General features: G+C 35.2%; 1 protein-coding gene across 4 annotated transcripts in view; it reads right to left on the reverse strand.

Moving 5' to 3' along the window:
- The window catches only part of LOC110812031 (alpha/beta-Hydrolases superfamily protein), a 33,449-nt gene extending 23,902 nt beyond the window's left edge, over nucleotides 1–9,547 (reverse strand). For 2 of the 4 annotated variants that reach the window (XM_088207248.1, XM_088207247.1), the window contains exons 1-4: nucleotides 8,714–9,547; nucleotides 7,594–7,870; nucleotides 7,275–7,460; nucleotides 6,459–6,611 (exon numbers count right to left, since the gene is read on the reverse strand). In XM_088207248.1, coding sequence (XP_088063374.1) covers nucleotides 6,459–6,611; nucleotides 7,275–7,460; nucleotides 7,594–7,870; nucleotides 8,714–9,468 — 1,371 coding nt within the window. In that variant the 5' untranslated portion in view covers nucleotides 9,469–9,547. The remainder of the gene's footprint in view (nucleotides 1–6,458; nucleotides 6,612–7,274; nucleotides 7,461–7,593; nucleotides 7,871–8,713) is intronic. The other 2 variants (XM_088207250.1, XM_088207249.1) reach the window with 2 other exon arrangements.
- Nucleotides 9,548–17,975: the final 8,428 nt, after the last annotated feature.

The following is a 17,975-nucleotide window of genomic DNA, read 5'->3' on the forward strand; positions in this document are numbered from 1 at the left end:
AACATGCCATCAAAGTGCCCCCTTCCAGCCACCTCCCTCCCAAAACCTCCCTTTATTTCTCTTCCCACCTTCCACTCTAGGAAGTTAGCTTTTCTTTGAAAAATTTCTTCCATAGACTTCTGTCATATGGTCTTGAGCTCTATCCAGTGAGGGAGCCAAAATTATCAATATCATTATTCTCCTCCACGAAGCATTCTCCTTTGTCAATAATATCCACATCCATTTACCCAGCAACGCCTCATTCATCTCATATAAGGACCATAAACCCAAGACACTAAGTGATAAAGGCTTTTGACCTCACTCCATGCCACAAGATGATATCTCTGACATCCCTCCTTTTTGCCCCTTAGGAATCTGCTCTGTAAGGCTTCCAACCTCTTGGCCACACTTTTCGGAATGGACAACAAAGACATATAGTATATATAAAGGTTGCCCAAGGTACGTTTACGAGCATCAGCCTTCCACCCTTAGATAGTATAACCCTCTTCCAACCAGTCAGTCTCTTCTCAAAGCTATCCACTATTGGATCTCATACCCTTACCTCCTCGGATTTAGTACCAAGAGATAAACCCAAGTACTTTATTGGAAGACTAACCAACCTGCAACCAAGGATCCTTGCCAAACCCTCCACATCATCAGAAGACCCTAATCTTACCATCTCAGACATGGCAAGATGGATGCTAAGCCCAAATACTGCCTGGAAACCCATTAGAATACAATGGTTGTTCAGCAAGACTCCTCTATTCAGTTAACAAAAGAGCAAAGTGTCATCAGCAAAGAATAAGTGAGTTACCTCTTCCACCCTATCCCTTAACACAACATTCAATTCCCTAAGAAGTATACACTCCTTTGCTCTAGATTACATACCATTCAAACCTTCCATAACCAATATGAAGAGCAATGAGGAGATAAGATCCCCTTGCCTCAATCTTCTAGAGACTCAGAAGAAAGAAAACGAGCCTCCATTTACCAAAACTGCAAAAGAAATGGTAGAAATACATGTCTTTATCCATCTCCTCCATTTCATACTAAAACCCATCTTACAAAGCATACAGTCAACAAATCTCCAATTCACGTGATCATAAGTCTTCCTTTTTCTGTAGACCAGTTCATCAACCTCTTCATTTGCTATTAAAACCACATTTAGGATCTGTCTACCAACCACAAAGATATGCTGACTGATCATAAGTTTTCTCCTCCATGTCTTCATCCATCTCCTCCATTTCATACCAAAACTCATCCTACAAAGCATACACTGAACAAACTTCAAATTCCCATGATCATAACCCTTCTCGATATCAAACTTGAATAGCACCCCCCTCCCTCTTTCTATAGATCAGCTCATCGAACACTTAATTTGCTACCAAAGCCGCATCAAGGATCAGTTTACCACCCACAAAGGCGTACTGACCATCCCCAGTTACCTTGTCAATTACCTTAGCCATCCATACAATCAAGCTTATAAAAGAAATCGTAGCTCGAAGCTCCACCTTCACCAATCATTGGATATTAACGCATGGCAATCGCACTCCTTTTGCCATGCGTGGGCTTAGTTGCTCATCTTGATTGGTCTACCCCTTATATGACCAGTCTGGTTCAAGCCTGTACTATAATACCCAATCACGGAATTTGGCCCGGGGTCAATTTTTCTATTTATAAAAATAATTAAACCCTGTTCGACTGAGATAATGTTTACGGTAGAGTTTCCTATGTACCGGGTCCGTTCATCCTTTCTCAGGATGCCCAGTAAGTTTTTATTTTTTTAGATTCTCATCATCCAAACAACCACTAAACCACATCAACATCTCATTTCATATAACATATTAATTCAGATGACACTTAAACAAACGATATAGTTTAGCGTAACCAAATAACCAGAATACTGAATAGACGATGCAGAGGGAACCAAATGACCAAACAATCGAAAAGACCATAAAAACTATCAATTCAATTATGCATAGTATAATAGTAAGCAAATATAAGCAATATAGGAAAATAAACAAAGAATCAAGACAAATGTGAACTAACTGGTTTCGACTCCACTTGTGACCTTTAATATTTTTAGACTTTTTTTAACTTTTCGCCAAACATACAATTATCAATTATTAATTTTCAATTTACCGTAACCGAGAATAGGGTGAGAGATTTTTATCCGTATCGGTGTTTTGAAATGATGTGTTATCTACTACGCTTCCTAACAGTTCCCGGATTTCCTGAATTTTTTCCGCGGGAATCCAAAATACTCGTCACGTACCTAAAAATACCCAAAAAACTCAAAATCGGTGTTGAAAACTCTTTTCGGCCAATTTTAGGGTTCTGGCACAGCGGTGCTGCCGTGCTCCGGCGTCGGCTCCACTGCCCACGGCGGCAGTTCATCTCGGCCTGACCGATTTTGGCCGGTTTTACATGTATCCGTGCGGAAAAACACGTTAGAGGGACTCGATCGGCCGGAAAATCACAAAAAACCGAATCTATTGGCGTGGGATGGGGTCTTTGGGTGCGGTGGCTCTGCCGGTTCTCCTTCGCGGTTAGAGTTTCTTTTTTGACTAATTTGAACAGAAAAGGACGATGAACAAGATGGTCAGAAAATTGTGTGAAATTGGAAACAAAAAGGGGCTCATCAAAAGAGTTTCAGAGTTTCGGCCACGGCGGCTACGCCGGGCTTTACCCGCGGTTTCTGTCTTATCCGCTGTCTCTTTTGCTTCGATATGGCTATAGGAAGGCTCGGAATCGAATTCCGAGTGAGAAGAGAAGAATTTTACCTTTTTTGGCCGTCGACGGTGGCTCTGGTGCAACAACGGCCGGGGGACTTTCTCCTTCTCCGGTGATTGGTCCTTCTCCAGCAAGGGCAGGTGCAGCTAGGGTTAGGGGTTCTGCTACGACGCGATGTTTATGTACTTATCTCGCGTCGATATGGGTTATCTATTCGTGTCGACGTGGAGCGAGAAGAGTCGTCTGATTGTTGCCTGTTTAGACCGATTGCGTGGGCGAATCTGTACTGTTCATCACGATTGATCTTGTCTGTCTGATCGCGCCTAAGGAGGGAATGCATCTGAGTCGTACACGCGTGCGGGATTGAAGCTGGGCTATCGAATCGCTGGGCCCGCGGATCGCCTGCGTGGCCTCCCGCATGGCACTGATATCAGCATGTTCGCCACGTGGCGTGCTTTGGTTCGCTGTAATTGTTGACTGGGCCGTCCCACGTGGCTGAATTTTTTTTTTTTTTACATTTTCACTCCTCTATTTCCAATTTTTCTTTCAAAAATATCCCCCGAACTCAAAATTTCATCCCTCTTTTTCAAAATTGCTTTCGATTTCATTCATAACTTATTTTTCTCAAATAATTTAATAAAATTAAATTAAAAGTCCCATACCGAAAAGATTTTGGGGGATATGATTCACTCTCATATCGGACAGGGTATCGAGGTAATGATGTTTTTTTGCACCCATTATCGGATAGGGTATGGGAACGACCGGATTAATTGTTAAATCTTAATACTGGATCCATGACTAAAGGGTATCCTTATGGACCCCAGGGGTCCTAGTAAATAGGTTTAAAAGGAAAGATTATTGATCCTATGCATGAAATTGAAATGTCTTTTGGTTAATCGTTTTCATAGGTTGATTTTGGGAAAAACTGTAACGGTAAATATCAAATAAAAAGTTTTGAAATTAAAAATATTTACTTAAAGCAAGGGCTCCATTAGTTGTTTTTTTATTTTTACCAACCTTCGGTTTTCCGTATCAGTGATTAGTGTGATATTTTTACTGAGTTAGTGTAACTTATCCTTTCATTAATCATTTCATATCAAGAAAACCAATATTCAGATCCCGATCAGTAAGAGGGTTATGAGTAGTTCACCTCCCGCACTCCCTTCAAGTGCTAGTGAAAGTTGCTATAAAATATTTATTTATTCGTTTTTCTTTAATTACCGTTTATTTTTTATGAATCACGTAAAAAGGACATTCCCGTAATTCTATTGGGCAATTTAATTTATTGCGTAAGGAATGTAAACCCTAACATTATTATTTGTTTTCGCATTTAAATTATAAATCATTTTCTTTAAGATTCCGAACCTTTACATATACAGACCGATTTTCCTTTGGTTCAAACTTCTAGTTTGTTTTATCTGTATTTTCAGTTTAATTTTATCATATTTGCATTGGAAACTCATTTCAATGCCTATCAAAGTCAAAGGTAATAACCTGGCCTAGAGTCTGATAAATATTTTTTTACAATTTATCATATAATCTACATGGTCAGTTATGATGTATTTATACCCAATTTTTGGTCTGTACAGATGGGTAGAAAGTATTAATATATTTTTGTATAATCAAGCTTGTAGCTACTAAGTGTCTTGAAGAGGTTGTTTGTGTTAAAAACTCTTTACATGGTTGTTGGTATATGATAATCTTTGTTGGATGAGTATTGAGTATGTATTCGATTTATATGCGAGGTTATAGAATTATGAGATACTCTATAATAATATATAAAAGAGTGTAAAATCTTCAACTAAGGCATCTTCTAAACTAAACGAGCCAAACTTGAAGTTCTTCTCAAACCACCAATGGTAGCTCAAAAAAATATTTGCTCTTGTTAAATTTTGCTCTGTTTATGCTAAGGATGTTGAGAAATTTATTCCTTCCAATTATCTTGTCCCACATCACGCTACTATTGAAGTGGTTATTGTTTATGATGATTATATTAAGCAAATTGTTTTAGGATGATTTTATTTTATCTCATTGGTTTAGGATCCTATGAAACTTATAATTTTGGTCAACTTGATGTTTTTATGGAGATTATCAAAAAAACCTCAATTTTTTGAAGATTCTGAGGAGTATGTTCAAGTATTTCTTATTTTGATATTTCACCACTTCAAAACTCAGTCGAGTTTTCACCAAGTGAGGTGAAACAATGCAGAACAAAAAGGTCTTAATTTGGACTAAGCTGTCTATTAAAGAATTTTTTTTGTCATTATTATTACTGTTTGTTAGTTTTATTAGGTTTTTTAGGTTTAGATTTTAAGCAATTAAGAATATAGAATACCTTAAATTTCTTTTATAATTTTTCTTATTAATTGTGACTAACGCCTATATAAAAGTTAGTAGCTATCAGTAAATATAGATAAATGATGATGAATCATCTTTGCTAGTGTTTTATTATCCATTGTCTCTCTCTTAAGTTTGTCTTTTTGGTTAATATTCTGTCTACCCTATCCCATTCGATTAACTTCTCAATGTATTTCTTCATCTTGATCCTCAATTTCCTCTAGGCTATTTCTATTCTTATGTTTCACACCTTAGTTTCCTCTATTTAAGAACTAGAAAGCATCACTTCACACTTATAACAAAATATTGAATTGCATTTGTAGAAAAAAAAGATTCAAAGAAACATGTGGAAGCATCTTCCTTCAAATTCATCATTGCAATGTCATACACTTAGATAGGTCAGTTAGGAATAAAATAACTCTTTAACAACAAACCTATTGAGGAAGATAAACCTAAAACAGGCATTTATACTTTAAAAAAATGACAGTAGAAATATTTAGATAGGTGAGAATCATGCAGAGAAAAATTATAAAAATTACTATTCTTGATATTTAAAGAATTAATATTTATTTTATATTTATCTTTCTAAGTAGATTAATAGCTTAGTGTTATTTTAATTATGTTTCTTATTTAATTATGGTTAATATTCTAAATTTGTTTTTATTTAATTAGATTGTTTTAAGGGTTACTGTCCACAATGTAATTAAGTATCAGAACCAAGATGCTTTGCTCATAAATGGGCAACGGTATAAATAAAGCCAAAGGCTTTTGTTAATTAAGGATGGTAATAATTGGTTTAGTATTGGATATCCCTTTTACTAATCATAGTTCTTCCATAACTAGTTTTGAGAACATTTCAGATATGTAAACCTTACGAGATTGTAGATCATTCGTCTAGATTGGACATTAACAAAGTAATCCAGTAGCTCAAGTCCAAAGTTGGTCTGCAATTTAGTTTTCACTTTTTTCAATTGAAGATTGGTTAATAAAGTACTCTTGTAAGCTTGAATGAGATAAAATTCATTCACACTTCTTACTGCATAACCAATCTCAATGGGAAAAGTGAATATTAAACAGCAGAACCAGCATCAGATTTAGTAGTGGTTTCTTTTAACAATGCACAACCACCATTAACTGCTGGAAACAACCCTCAACTAGGGGATTCTTAAAATCCTTTTAATAGTTTTCTACATAGATAAGCTATCTCTCAAGCACAATTTTTTTAAAGAAAAAAAAAACCTTTGATTTTGCTTTAGTATACCCCATGTAAACTTAACTTTAGAAATGGCAAACAAGGTTCTACACTAGCATGCCTTTTACAGAATAAGCACTATCCAATTCTCGAAACAAACCTCAGCTAGGAATTCCATTTCTAACTGAAGTGAAATAGGAAAGAATCCAGCTGTTACCTCAATTGAAAGATTTTGGCACCAAGATATTGCAGCTCTGTCATGGCCAATAACACTTGAAGGTGAGCAAGAGCATAAAAGGAGGCTTGTAAAAGGATTTTCTGCTATCAAGCCACGTGGAAGGGAAAATAGTGGCACTGTCCCATCATCATTCTAACAAATTACAGAACAACATCTAGTTAGATTTTTTTTGTCTTCTCTGTGTTCTTTAGGAGCAGCAAATTTCTGCTAAATACTGACCAAGCTAAGACCAGCAGAGTAACTGGCTTGCAAAGTAGTGCCAATTAGAGATAATAATGCATATTATCTTACTGTACATAAATCTGCAACTATTGGGCCTATTTAACATGAGATAGAAGACCAAGTATATGCTTAAATTCTCCAGAGAGAAAAGTGTGCAACTTCAGCTTTATACTTGTGTAAGAATTTATCTGTGCATGTGTTTGTGCACGAGCATGCGCGTGAGATACCTTCTCACAAGTCTCATGAGATAGACCAGCCAAACTTGAGCAGCAAGATTTCTAGTTTTATTCATGAGCTTGAACAGCCCAACTTAATAGCAGTCTGTAAGCCATGTAAGTTGGCTTTACTGCTCTCTCTATTGCAGTAAACTAAGAAGAAACTAGGACCATATCAGCAAGTCATGTCTCTCATCCTTAGTTAGCTCAGGACATCTTAAGGACAGTTTTTAGAAGTTTTAAGTTATGCATTTAGAGAATTAAAAGGAAGTGACAGAAAAATTACTAAGAAACAATTTGTCCAGGCAAAACTCAAAAAAAAAAAAAAAAACCTGCAATATAAGTACAGGGCATGTACCTGTATGAAGAGAAGAGGAATCTTCACCTTCCCAACTACACCACGTGTGCTAGATTTTGAATAGAAGTCTTCTATGGCCTCAAAACCATAAGATACCATGGATATTGCTTGTTCAAATTCACGAACTGATTTTGCAGAAAGAGCCTTCTCCACATCAAAGCCTTTTGCTCTGCCTTGGAATAGTTCCTACAGAATTCATTTCACATAAATTCCTATTAGGAAGAAGTTATTCATATGGAGCGAATTACTGATGCTAGTTAAAGCATAAGAAAAGAAACATTCCTTTTTTATAACTGCAATCTCTAATACAATCACTTACCTTGTTTGATCTCAGTATGTCCACAAGTCCACTAGCAAGCTTTTGATCCAAGGCAATGTGATGAGGGGAGGACCTTGTGGCCTCCTCTAAGTCAAAAGGATTGTCTATGCTTACTGCAGCTGTAAGAGGTGTTGTTTCTCCAACTTCCGACAAGTATTTTGTTAGCATATTTGCACCATATCCCCAGCCAACACCCATCAATGTTGTCCATGGCCTTGCCTTATTGATGTATTTTATAGCTGTGCAGATGTCATCACTGTCAGCAGCTGTAAATAACCTACATAAATGAATGAGTTAAGGGGCCCTACTCTTGTATGGTTTTCACAAGGATTTTCTAATGAGAAAGGCCACAGTAGATAAACACTGAGTACCAATCTTATTTACTACAAGCGCACAGAAAAATCTCACACAGTGAGTGCTTCTCTAATGTGTCATGTTACAGTATTGAGTTGGGGAGATAAATACAAAAATGTGCATCCGCACATAAAACCATGTACTGTAAAGGGTTAATTTCCCAATATTCAAAGTGGGTTTAGCTGTCCTATGAAGCAACATGCAAAGGAGGATGATGCTTAGCTTAAGGTTCAGGACTTAATCAATTAAGTATCTTTACAAGCCATTTTGGCTTAGAGGTCTTGCTTGCTGTTCCATCCTGTGAATTCTGTTTGCTTTGAAGAACTACATACCTTCCTCTAAGCATATGGACATGATGCATGAAAGAAGGGCGTTTCAGTATAGATGCTTGAAAGACATTATTGGTCAGTTTCATATTAGCTCAACTGTTGGAAAGCTTATTAAGCTGAAGGATTTAGATGCAATTCCTGCATTACTCATTGTTTTATCTAGCGCATCATTTTTTGCAACAAAGCATCAAACATGACTCACTCTGTCAGGTCACTAGCAGCACCTTGAAACCACCAGCATCCTTTCTTCGTATTTTGCTCATTTGACATATTATACCATATAACAGAAGCAAGCAATCCCCTTCAATACTACCAAGCAAACCCAAAAAATATAGACAGCTACCAGCTAACGAATTAAAGGCCAACAGAGAGAGAGAGAGAGAGAGAGAGAGAGAGAGAGAGAGAGAGAGAGAGAGAGAGAGAGAGAAGGAGCTTACCGTGCCGTAGTAAGCGGGGAACCAGCGCAACCCCTGGGGTTCATAATCACCGGGAAAAGACCGCGCTTGAGAGCCTCACACACGAAGGACTGCACACTTTTATCCATGCTTCCCTCAGCCGTTCCAGGGACCAGCAACAGAGTTGTGTCCAATCCGTGTTCCTCCTCGAGGTCCAGATTGGCGGGCCAATCCAAGGAAACGACGCCGCCGTCCTTCGCGCTTATGCACTCTCGCTGGAACTCCAACCTGTCATTCTCAAAAACATCAACGGTGCTCCAGGCCTGAATTACACCAGCGTTGAGCCTCACGAAGTGTCTCTCCTCCTTCACGAGCTTCTCATTAACATCTTCGAGGAGCTTGCTTCCTTCGAAGGACACAGAGGGGCAGCGGAGAATTACGAAGCGATTGAAAGGAGTCGGGCTTGTGAACAGAATCCAATCCCCGATGACATCGCCGCCTCGTCGCGGAGATTTCCCAAACCGCGAGGACAAATATAGAGCAAGTCCGGAGGCGAGCCCGAGCGCTGTCGGAACAAAAGAATCGAGAGAAGTGAGGGAAAGGGCGTCGAAAGGAGACGGGAGGGAGGAGTGGACAAGAACGAGTCTTCGAGCACGCCGGAGACGGCGCCGTTTCTTGCAGCGGCAGAGCCGGAATTCGCTAGGTCGGAAGCAGGTGTCATCTGGGAGAAAGAGGGTTCTGCACTGATGCACGGGATTGAAGTGGAGGTTAGTGTAATTACAGGAGGAGAGGTTCATTTCAGTTATGAATTTCTCTTCTTTTTCAGAAAATTTGTTTTCGGATAATTGGTTTAATGGGAGTTATTTCCAGAAAATGAAGGAAGGAGGAAGATGACAAATCAGGAAACAAGGAAATTTCGAGAAGAACGTGCAAGTGAGAGGCGATAATGGTTGGAGGTGTGGTGGTGGGAAGGTGGTGGTGGTGGTGGTGGTGGTGGTGGTGGTGATGGATTTGCCCGCGAAGCAAAAAGGAATGGTTTCGGTTTTCCCGGACCCACAAATTGAAATTCTGTTTGTTTGGGTCTACGGGTCCCGCAACTCATCGGCTTGAATAACATAATACCCGTTGGGTTTTAGACCCTTTAATCTAATTGGGCCTCCAAATTAATAATTTGACATTAAAAACATAAAATTATAACATTTCATTCCAAATTAATAAAGTATTCTTATGCAACGATATCAGAATAAAATATTTAATCATAAAAGGTTTGATTTTGGTTTAGTACCAACTAAATTTTTTCAATTTGGAAAATCGAATTCTATTTTTATTTTTAATCTTATTTTTTACTTAAGAATAACTGAACCATAATTCAACAATCAATTCATCTTCCTTTTCTTAAAGTATATTTACACTGTTTTAATAACTTTGTCAACCATCTTACTTTATTTCTATGTTTTTATTCCTATATTTTTTTATTTATAATATTATATAAGGAGAACTATATTTATTTATCAACATATGAACATATATATATATATATATACACATAGATATATAGATATATTTAAGTTAAAATCATGTCTCATCTATAATGAATATGAAGTTGTCTAGTGCCTAATAAAAGAAGAACCGAGGAAGATGGAATGATGGTTTTGACCTATCTAGTGCATACTACCACAAACCTGTTGTGATGTCAAAGATGAAGGATGAAGGAAGCCATGGATTGGTACGAAGGTAGTGGAAGAAGTCAAATGATGGTGGGTCGTCAAGGAAAAGGTCGAACAAAGAGCTTAGAAAGGCATAGGTCTTTTGTATTCAAATGTTATAGATTATGTATACTCATTTACATATATATATACTATTTTTTAAAATAGATTGTAAATATTATATTTAGATAGATTAGCTATTTTAATGTATAAACTATTAGATTGAAACTAAATTATATATGCATTCTGTTTAGTCCAAACTAAACTTGTAGGTCTAACCTAAATTTAGTTTTGGATACTCTATTATAGTACAATTTATTATTGATACTTTAACACATTATGATAATTAATACAATTGAAATACTTAATAGAAATTTAAAATAAAATGTTTCGTAGATATCATCATTTATGTTCTATATTGATTATTTATTACTTTTTATTTTTTATTATATTTTTAATTATTTATTTCATAATAACTCAACTTTTTAGTTATATATATGTATATACCTCTTTCTTTTTTTTTTCTATAAATAGCTTAAGCAATACATTTTTTGGTGCACTATATTAGACATCTTAATTGATAGATTTATTTGAATTCACATAACAAAGTAGTTATAAATCTATCTATTTAAAATATTTTCTTTATATTTTTTCATTATAGCTTTACTAAAATTAAAATTAACTAAAATTTTATATTAATTATTTAAAAAAAATTTAAAGATAAAAATGCATGAGTAAAACTTTCAACTAAAATTAAAATAAAAATTTTAATAAATTTACAATTCGTGTGTAATATGGGTGAGTATCAAAATAAAAATTTAATTGAGAAAACAATAATTAATAAAAAATAGAGGAAGATAAGGACAATGCAAAAGGAAAAAGGACAGAGTGTACAGACGACGTGTATAGACTGCTTAGAAAGACTGTTCCATCGCTTTTTTGTAAAAAAAAATAAAAAGTAAAAAGGGATTTTATTGAAGGGCACTTTTGCAATTAGCATAAAGAAATAATTTACAATTAGGTCCTTCACTTTTATCTTAATTTGTTAACGGGCTTGTACCCACGTGGAGACCAGACGACAGGCTGCCTTCTAAAATCTAGAGCATCACTGTCTACTCTCGCCTCCGTCAAATTTTCGGTCTCAATATTATAACCAAATATATATAGTATTGTCGGTATAAAACAACATATCCAAATATGGTCAGTGCATAATTCAAGAACGTTAAAAATTATAGAATTGAAAATAATGATTTGATTTTTATTAAATACAGATACAATATATATATATAAATGAAAAACTAACAGTCAATTAAATATTTAAATTCTATTAATTATTTAATTTTTATAATTTACTATCAATCATATAATTAATAAAATTTGTTGTCGTTTACATAATTTGTGATATTTATTTTTAATTAAATTATTGATAATAATTATATAAATACATATTTAATTAATTATTTTAATAAAAATTACATCATAATTTCTTAAAAACTAAATTAAAATTTAACGCATGTAGATGTTACGAATAATAGAATTAAATTAATATTAATAAAAATATATATTAATTAAAAAAAAAGACTTGGGTCTTCCTATTATTTCTATTGTATGTATAAACAAAACTTTTAAATTTAACATGTAGATCAATAATAATGGTGAAAAAAGATTATGTCATTATTAGATTAATTGCTCCTTAACAAGAAACAAAAAAATAATAATAATAATAATAACGAAGAAGAAGAAGAAGAAGATTTGTTATGTCTATGAGCACATGGATCATCCTTATACAATGAAGTTATACATGCATTAATTAAAGTTAAGAAAAGTGATTATGTATATGGTTGAGATAATATGACAAGATAATCCATGTCACTAATTTACTTTTTTCTTTGGGCACCTTGTCTCAAATCATTTGTATAAACTAATATTAGTTGTTTGTAGAGACCGATTAATTAGTTTTGTAAAATAATATTAGAATATAATCATCTTAATTAATTAATTAATTTGTTATGCAATCTTATCCAAAAAAAAAAAAACAAAAAACAAAAAACAATTACACCATCGAATATACATCACATGCATGCAGCATGAAGTTAAAATCGATTTTTCTGGCATAAATTGGAAGAAAATAATTATTTAACTAATATAAAATTATAATTGAAAATAATAATAATAATAGAGAGAAGAGTGGAGTAGAATACACATGGGAAGAGAAGGGAATGGGGGGTGATTAAGGAATTTAATATGGTGATATTGGAACAAGTTCCAGTCCATGTGATTCTCACATGCCTAATTTGATCATTCAGCCTCCTCCCATTTTCTGTCCCTATCACTTCCTTGTTTACATTTATTTTATGTTTTTGCTAATCTATTTGTTACATTGGAAACTATATTAATGTTTCTAGAGTTTCTAGATTTTAACGGAAAATTTTTTAGAAAGAGACAAGGTTTCGAAAGAAAATTGAGAATTAGTCAAATTAAATAATGGATTCAAATTCTATTCATATATAACTTGTAACACCCAAGTGTTCTTATTTTTATTTTGTAATTATTTGAATTTTTTTTTGAATTTTAATTAATTTAATTTGATTTAATTTTATGAAAATAAAAATAATAATAATGATAAAATTGGGTAAAAATATTATTTGAATTTAATTGAAATTGATTTTGAGAAAAATGGGTGAAAATTTAGATTATAGGGGTGTTTTTGAAAAGAAAATCAGAAACTAGAGGTCAAAACGTAATTTAGAAAAGTTGTGTCACTTCAGCACCACGTCAGCAACCACGTCAGCGGCCCGGTCAGCAGCCCCGGCCAACCAGGACGCGTCGCATGGCAAGGAAACGCTGACCAGGGGACGAGCCACGTGGGCGATCCGCGTGCGCGTGATCGGATGGCCCAGATCCGTTCCCGCGCGCACGGACGGCCCAGATTCACGCGCACGGAAGGCCCAGATTCAATTAGGCACAGACGACCCAGATTGCATCGCGATGGACAGTCCAGATTTAATCCCAATTAAATCGTGATCGAACGGTCCAGATTTAATCTTGATGGACGGTTGAGATTAAAAGGCAAAAGGTATAAATAACCCCACCCACACTTGACCACAAAAACCCTAGCCGCCAGTGCCTCGCCGGAGAAGAAGAACCAGACGCCGGAGGAGCCGGCCGCTGCCACCCGCCGTCGCACTGGGGAAGTTTTCGACCACCGATCGAGGTAAATTTTCTCCTCCTTACTCGTTTTTCGATGTTGAGTCCGCCTATGGCCAAACCGGAGCCAAACCACCGGCCAAACGGCCGAAAAACCCAGCCGAAGCCCAGCGGTGCTGCCGCGTCCCTCCTCGATTTTTGCCTCCGATGAGGCCCTTCCCGGCCTCCGTTCGATGTAAATTTTATACCACTGTGATCACCGTTCTTTTCTTTACAGGTTGATCGGAGCCAAACATCAAAACGCGACTCACGCCAGAGGAGCCGCCGCACTCGAGAGCACCGCTGCCGGTAAGTCTCGATTTTTCGTGATTTTTTGGCCAACTAAGGGCCCTAGGGTTGTTTTATCACAGGAACCGATGTAAGTGTGGCCGAAAACGGCTAACTCGAGGCGAATCGCAGCCGCAAGCGGCGGCACCATTGCCGGAGCACGGCGAAGCCGCCGTGCCAGAATTCCAATATTGGCCAAAAGGGGCCCTAGGTCTGATTTGGAATTTTTTGGGTCACGTGCAGGTACTGGTAGTCCTTTTCAGTTTTTCGAAAAAAATTCAAGGAAATTAGGGACAGCTTGTAGGCGCACTGTAGAGTCGATTTCAGACCCCGAAACAAGTAAGGACCCCTCACCCTATTTCTTATCACGGTATTAAAGTTTAATAAATAATTAAACGGTATTTTATGACTTTATAGATGTATAATTGATTAAGGTTGCCAATGGAGGCCGTGTCTGATACATTGTTGGTCAGTTGTTGTTTGATCTAATTTTCAGTATTAAATGCAGTATGATGTTTGATGTAATTATGTTATGGTCTCGTATGCATGAATCATGGTTTCTTTTATTATGGTTTGTATTATAGTGAACCCGATACTGCGTTATCTTGTTTGGTGTCAATTACTGGTTTACATGTTGTGTATGATTAGATGATTGAGATTAAGAAAAAAGGCAAAAAGGATATGTGAATTGATAAGTGAAAAATGTGGACAGTCTGACTAGATATCCTGGGAGATGGTGGACGGACCGGGTCCGTAGGGAACCCTACCGGGAACGTGGTCTCTCATACCGGACGGGGTATGGAGACCTTATGTGTTTTGGTGCCCATACCGGACGGGGTATGGGGACGGCCCGTTTCACCCTCATATCGGACGGGGTATTGAGGTTCATGGTTTTGGCGCCCATATCGGACGTGATATGGGGACGGCCCTGGAATCAGGTTGTAAATGTTAATGGTTCACGTGTAGAGGGGACCCTTTATGGATCCCCAGGGATACTAGTAGGCTGGTAAAAGAGGAAATCTGTTTCCTGATGATTGAAATGTAAAGGTGTGATATATGTTATGTTATAAAGTGTGTATGATTTTATGATATTATAAGGTTATTTTTTTCATATATTGTTTTCATGGATCTCGCCGAGGTAAGTGGATAGTAAAGATTTTTATGTTAATAAACGAGTTCGTTATTAATTATGCTCCATTGGTCATTTTTGTTTTCTACCCACCTTTACTTCCGTGGCGGTGAGATAGTGTGATGTCTTTACTAGGCTGGTGTAGCTCATTCCTTATTTAACCATTTCAGATCAGGAAGACATTGTTCCTGAGCCCGTTCCGCAGGAAGACGGCGAAGGGGACGCCTAAAGACTCTATAGCTATATTTATAGTTCTTATCTCGAGTATCTCTTTTAGTTACTTTGTTCTGTCATATTTTGAGTACGTTTTGGTTATTGTGTAAGGGACGTAAATCAAAATTTTTATTACGCTTTCGCATTTGACATTTTTAATACATATATTTCATTTAAATTTCCGGGGCCGTTACATAACTACAAATTCAATCAGTCTTATTGAAGTTATCATATAAAGAATTTTATTTACATTAGAATAATTTCTCTTATATTGAATATATCCATGAATTTATAAGAATCTAATTGAAAAGATAAACTCGAGGGATCCACTAAGAAAGTGTAACAATAAAAAATGGAAGAGTTATTAGCATAAGATCCTAAAAAAAAAATACTGGTAGCTAGGGAGGAAAATGTGTGCTGAAAATGTTACTACTAGTTATTATCCCAAAGGGCAAGAAGTGGATAAAAGAGAGTTTCAAGAAAATGAGGGACTTTTGAGCAAATATAGAATATTAAGTTTGTTTAAAAAAAATTATGAAAGATAATTAATTGGCTATAAATTTGATATAGAAATTGGGATATCTAATTATATTAGAATCAATAGTTTTATTGTATAATATTTTTTGGTTGAAAAATATAACTCATTTTATTTATTATTTTTTATATCAAAAAATAATGATTAGTCAGAAAACACAATATATATGCTGAGCACAAATAAAATCATAATGTATTAAAAATTTTTCCTCCTTTTTGTTAGAGTTTACTAACGACAAATATGAGTAAGTTAAATAATATCATAGAATATGTACCTATAACGGGAGAATCTATTAAAAATAATAAAATTTATGAAAAAAAAGGAACAAATAAATGGAAGAAACCCTATATGAAAAACTATGAAAATGACACTTTTTGTTAAAAAAAATAAGGCTAAGAAGGCTATAAAAAGTAAAAGAACAAAAAAAAAGGAAGAAGTTTAGAAGGACAATAATAAAAGAAAAAATTACTTCGAATTATTGAATGTTGATTAAGTACTTTTTCAAAACTATTTAAGTAGATTTTATCAAATTTATACGTTTATAAGTAAAATTTTTCTCTTTAAAAAAAAATTAAAGTTTTTAATAAAAAAATAAATTATTTATTCAAAATTTACTTTTCATCATAAATATATATATGATACTTATTCTGTCAGTAATTAAAATTTGAGACCAATACTACATTAAAATTTATACATATTTTGGAGACTATTAAGAATAGTTATTAGGAAATAAATGTTTGGTGAATTTAAGGGTGTGAAAGGAAAATAAATATTTTGAATAGGAAAATAAATAAAAAAAAGAGGAAGAAGTTTAGAAGGACAATAATAAAAGAAAAAATTACTTCGAAATATTGAATGTTGATTAAATACTTTTTCAAAACTATTTAAGTAGATTTTATCAATTTAATACTTTTATAACTAGAAAAAAATTAAAGTTTTTAATAAAAAAATTATTTATTTATTCAAAATTTACTTTTCATCATAAACATATGTATGATACTTATTCTGTCAGTAATTAAAATTTGAGACCAAGGCTACATTAAAATTTGAACATATTTTAGTATTAGTAAATTTAAGGGTGTGAAAGATACGGGGGAAGAGAGAAGGAGCGTAACGGCCCCAAAATTTTAAATAAAAATGTATGTATTAAAAGTTCTAATTGCGGAAGCGAAATAAAAATTCTTATTAACATCCCTTACAAAACAACCAAAAATGTATTCAACGTATGAAGGAATAAGCTAATTAAAATAAGTACTTGAAATGAAAACTATAATAGAACTATAAAATCTTTAGGCGTCTAACTCTCCGTTTTCCTGCGGAATGAGCTCGGAAACCACGTCTTCCTGATCTGAAATGGTTAAGTAAGGAATGAGCTACATTAGCCCAGTAAAGACATCATACTATCTCACTGCCACAGAAGTAAAGGTTGGTAAAAAACAAAAATGACCAATGGAGCATAATTTATAACAAACTCATTTATTAATAATAAAAACCTTTACTGTCCACTTACTTCGGTGAGATTTGTGAAAATAACATATGAAAACAATAACATTATAACCATCATAAAATCATATACACTTTGTAACATAACACATGTTATACTTTTGTACTTCAATAACCAGACAACAATTCTCATCTTTTACCAGCCTACTAGTATCCATTGGGATCCAAAGGGGTCCCCGCTACACGTGAACCATTAACATTAATAACCTGACTTCAGGGCCGTCCCCATACCCCGTCTGGTATGGGCGCCAAAACCATAAACCTCGATACCCCGTCCGGTATGAGGGTGAAACGGGCCGTCCCCATACCCCGTTTGGTATGGGTGCCAAAACACATAAGGTCTCCATACCCCGTCCGATATGAGAGACCATGTTCCCAGTTGGGTTCTTTACGGACCCGGTCCATCCACCATATCCCAGGATATCTAGTCAGGCTATCCATATTATCCATTTATCAATTAACATAACCTTTTTCCATTTTTCTTGGTCTCAATTATCAAATCAAACATAAACACGTAAACCAATAATGAACACCAAACAAACAACACAACATCGGGTTCACCATAATTCAAATCATAATAAATAAAACCGGGATTCATACATACGAAATCATAAAATAACCACATCAAATACCATGCTGCATTTTAGACTGTAAAATAGATCAAACAACAACTGACCGAAAAATACATCAGATTTGGGCTCTATTAGCAACCTTAATTAATTATACACAATTCATGAAATACCG

The sequence above is a fragment of the Carica papaya genome, chromosome 7 (assembly GCF_054855325.1).
Source record: "Carica papaya isolate Zhongbai chromosome 7, ASM5485532v1, whole genome shotgun sequence".
NCBI lineage: Eukaryota > Viridiplantae > Streptophyta > Magnoliopsida > Brassicales > Caricaceae > Carica > Carica papaya.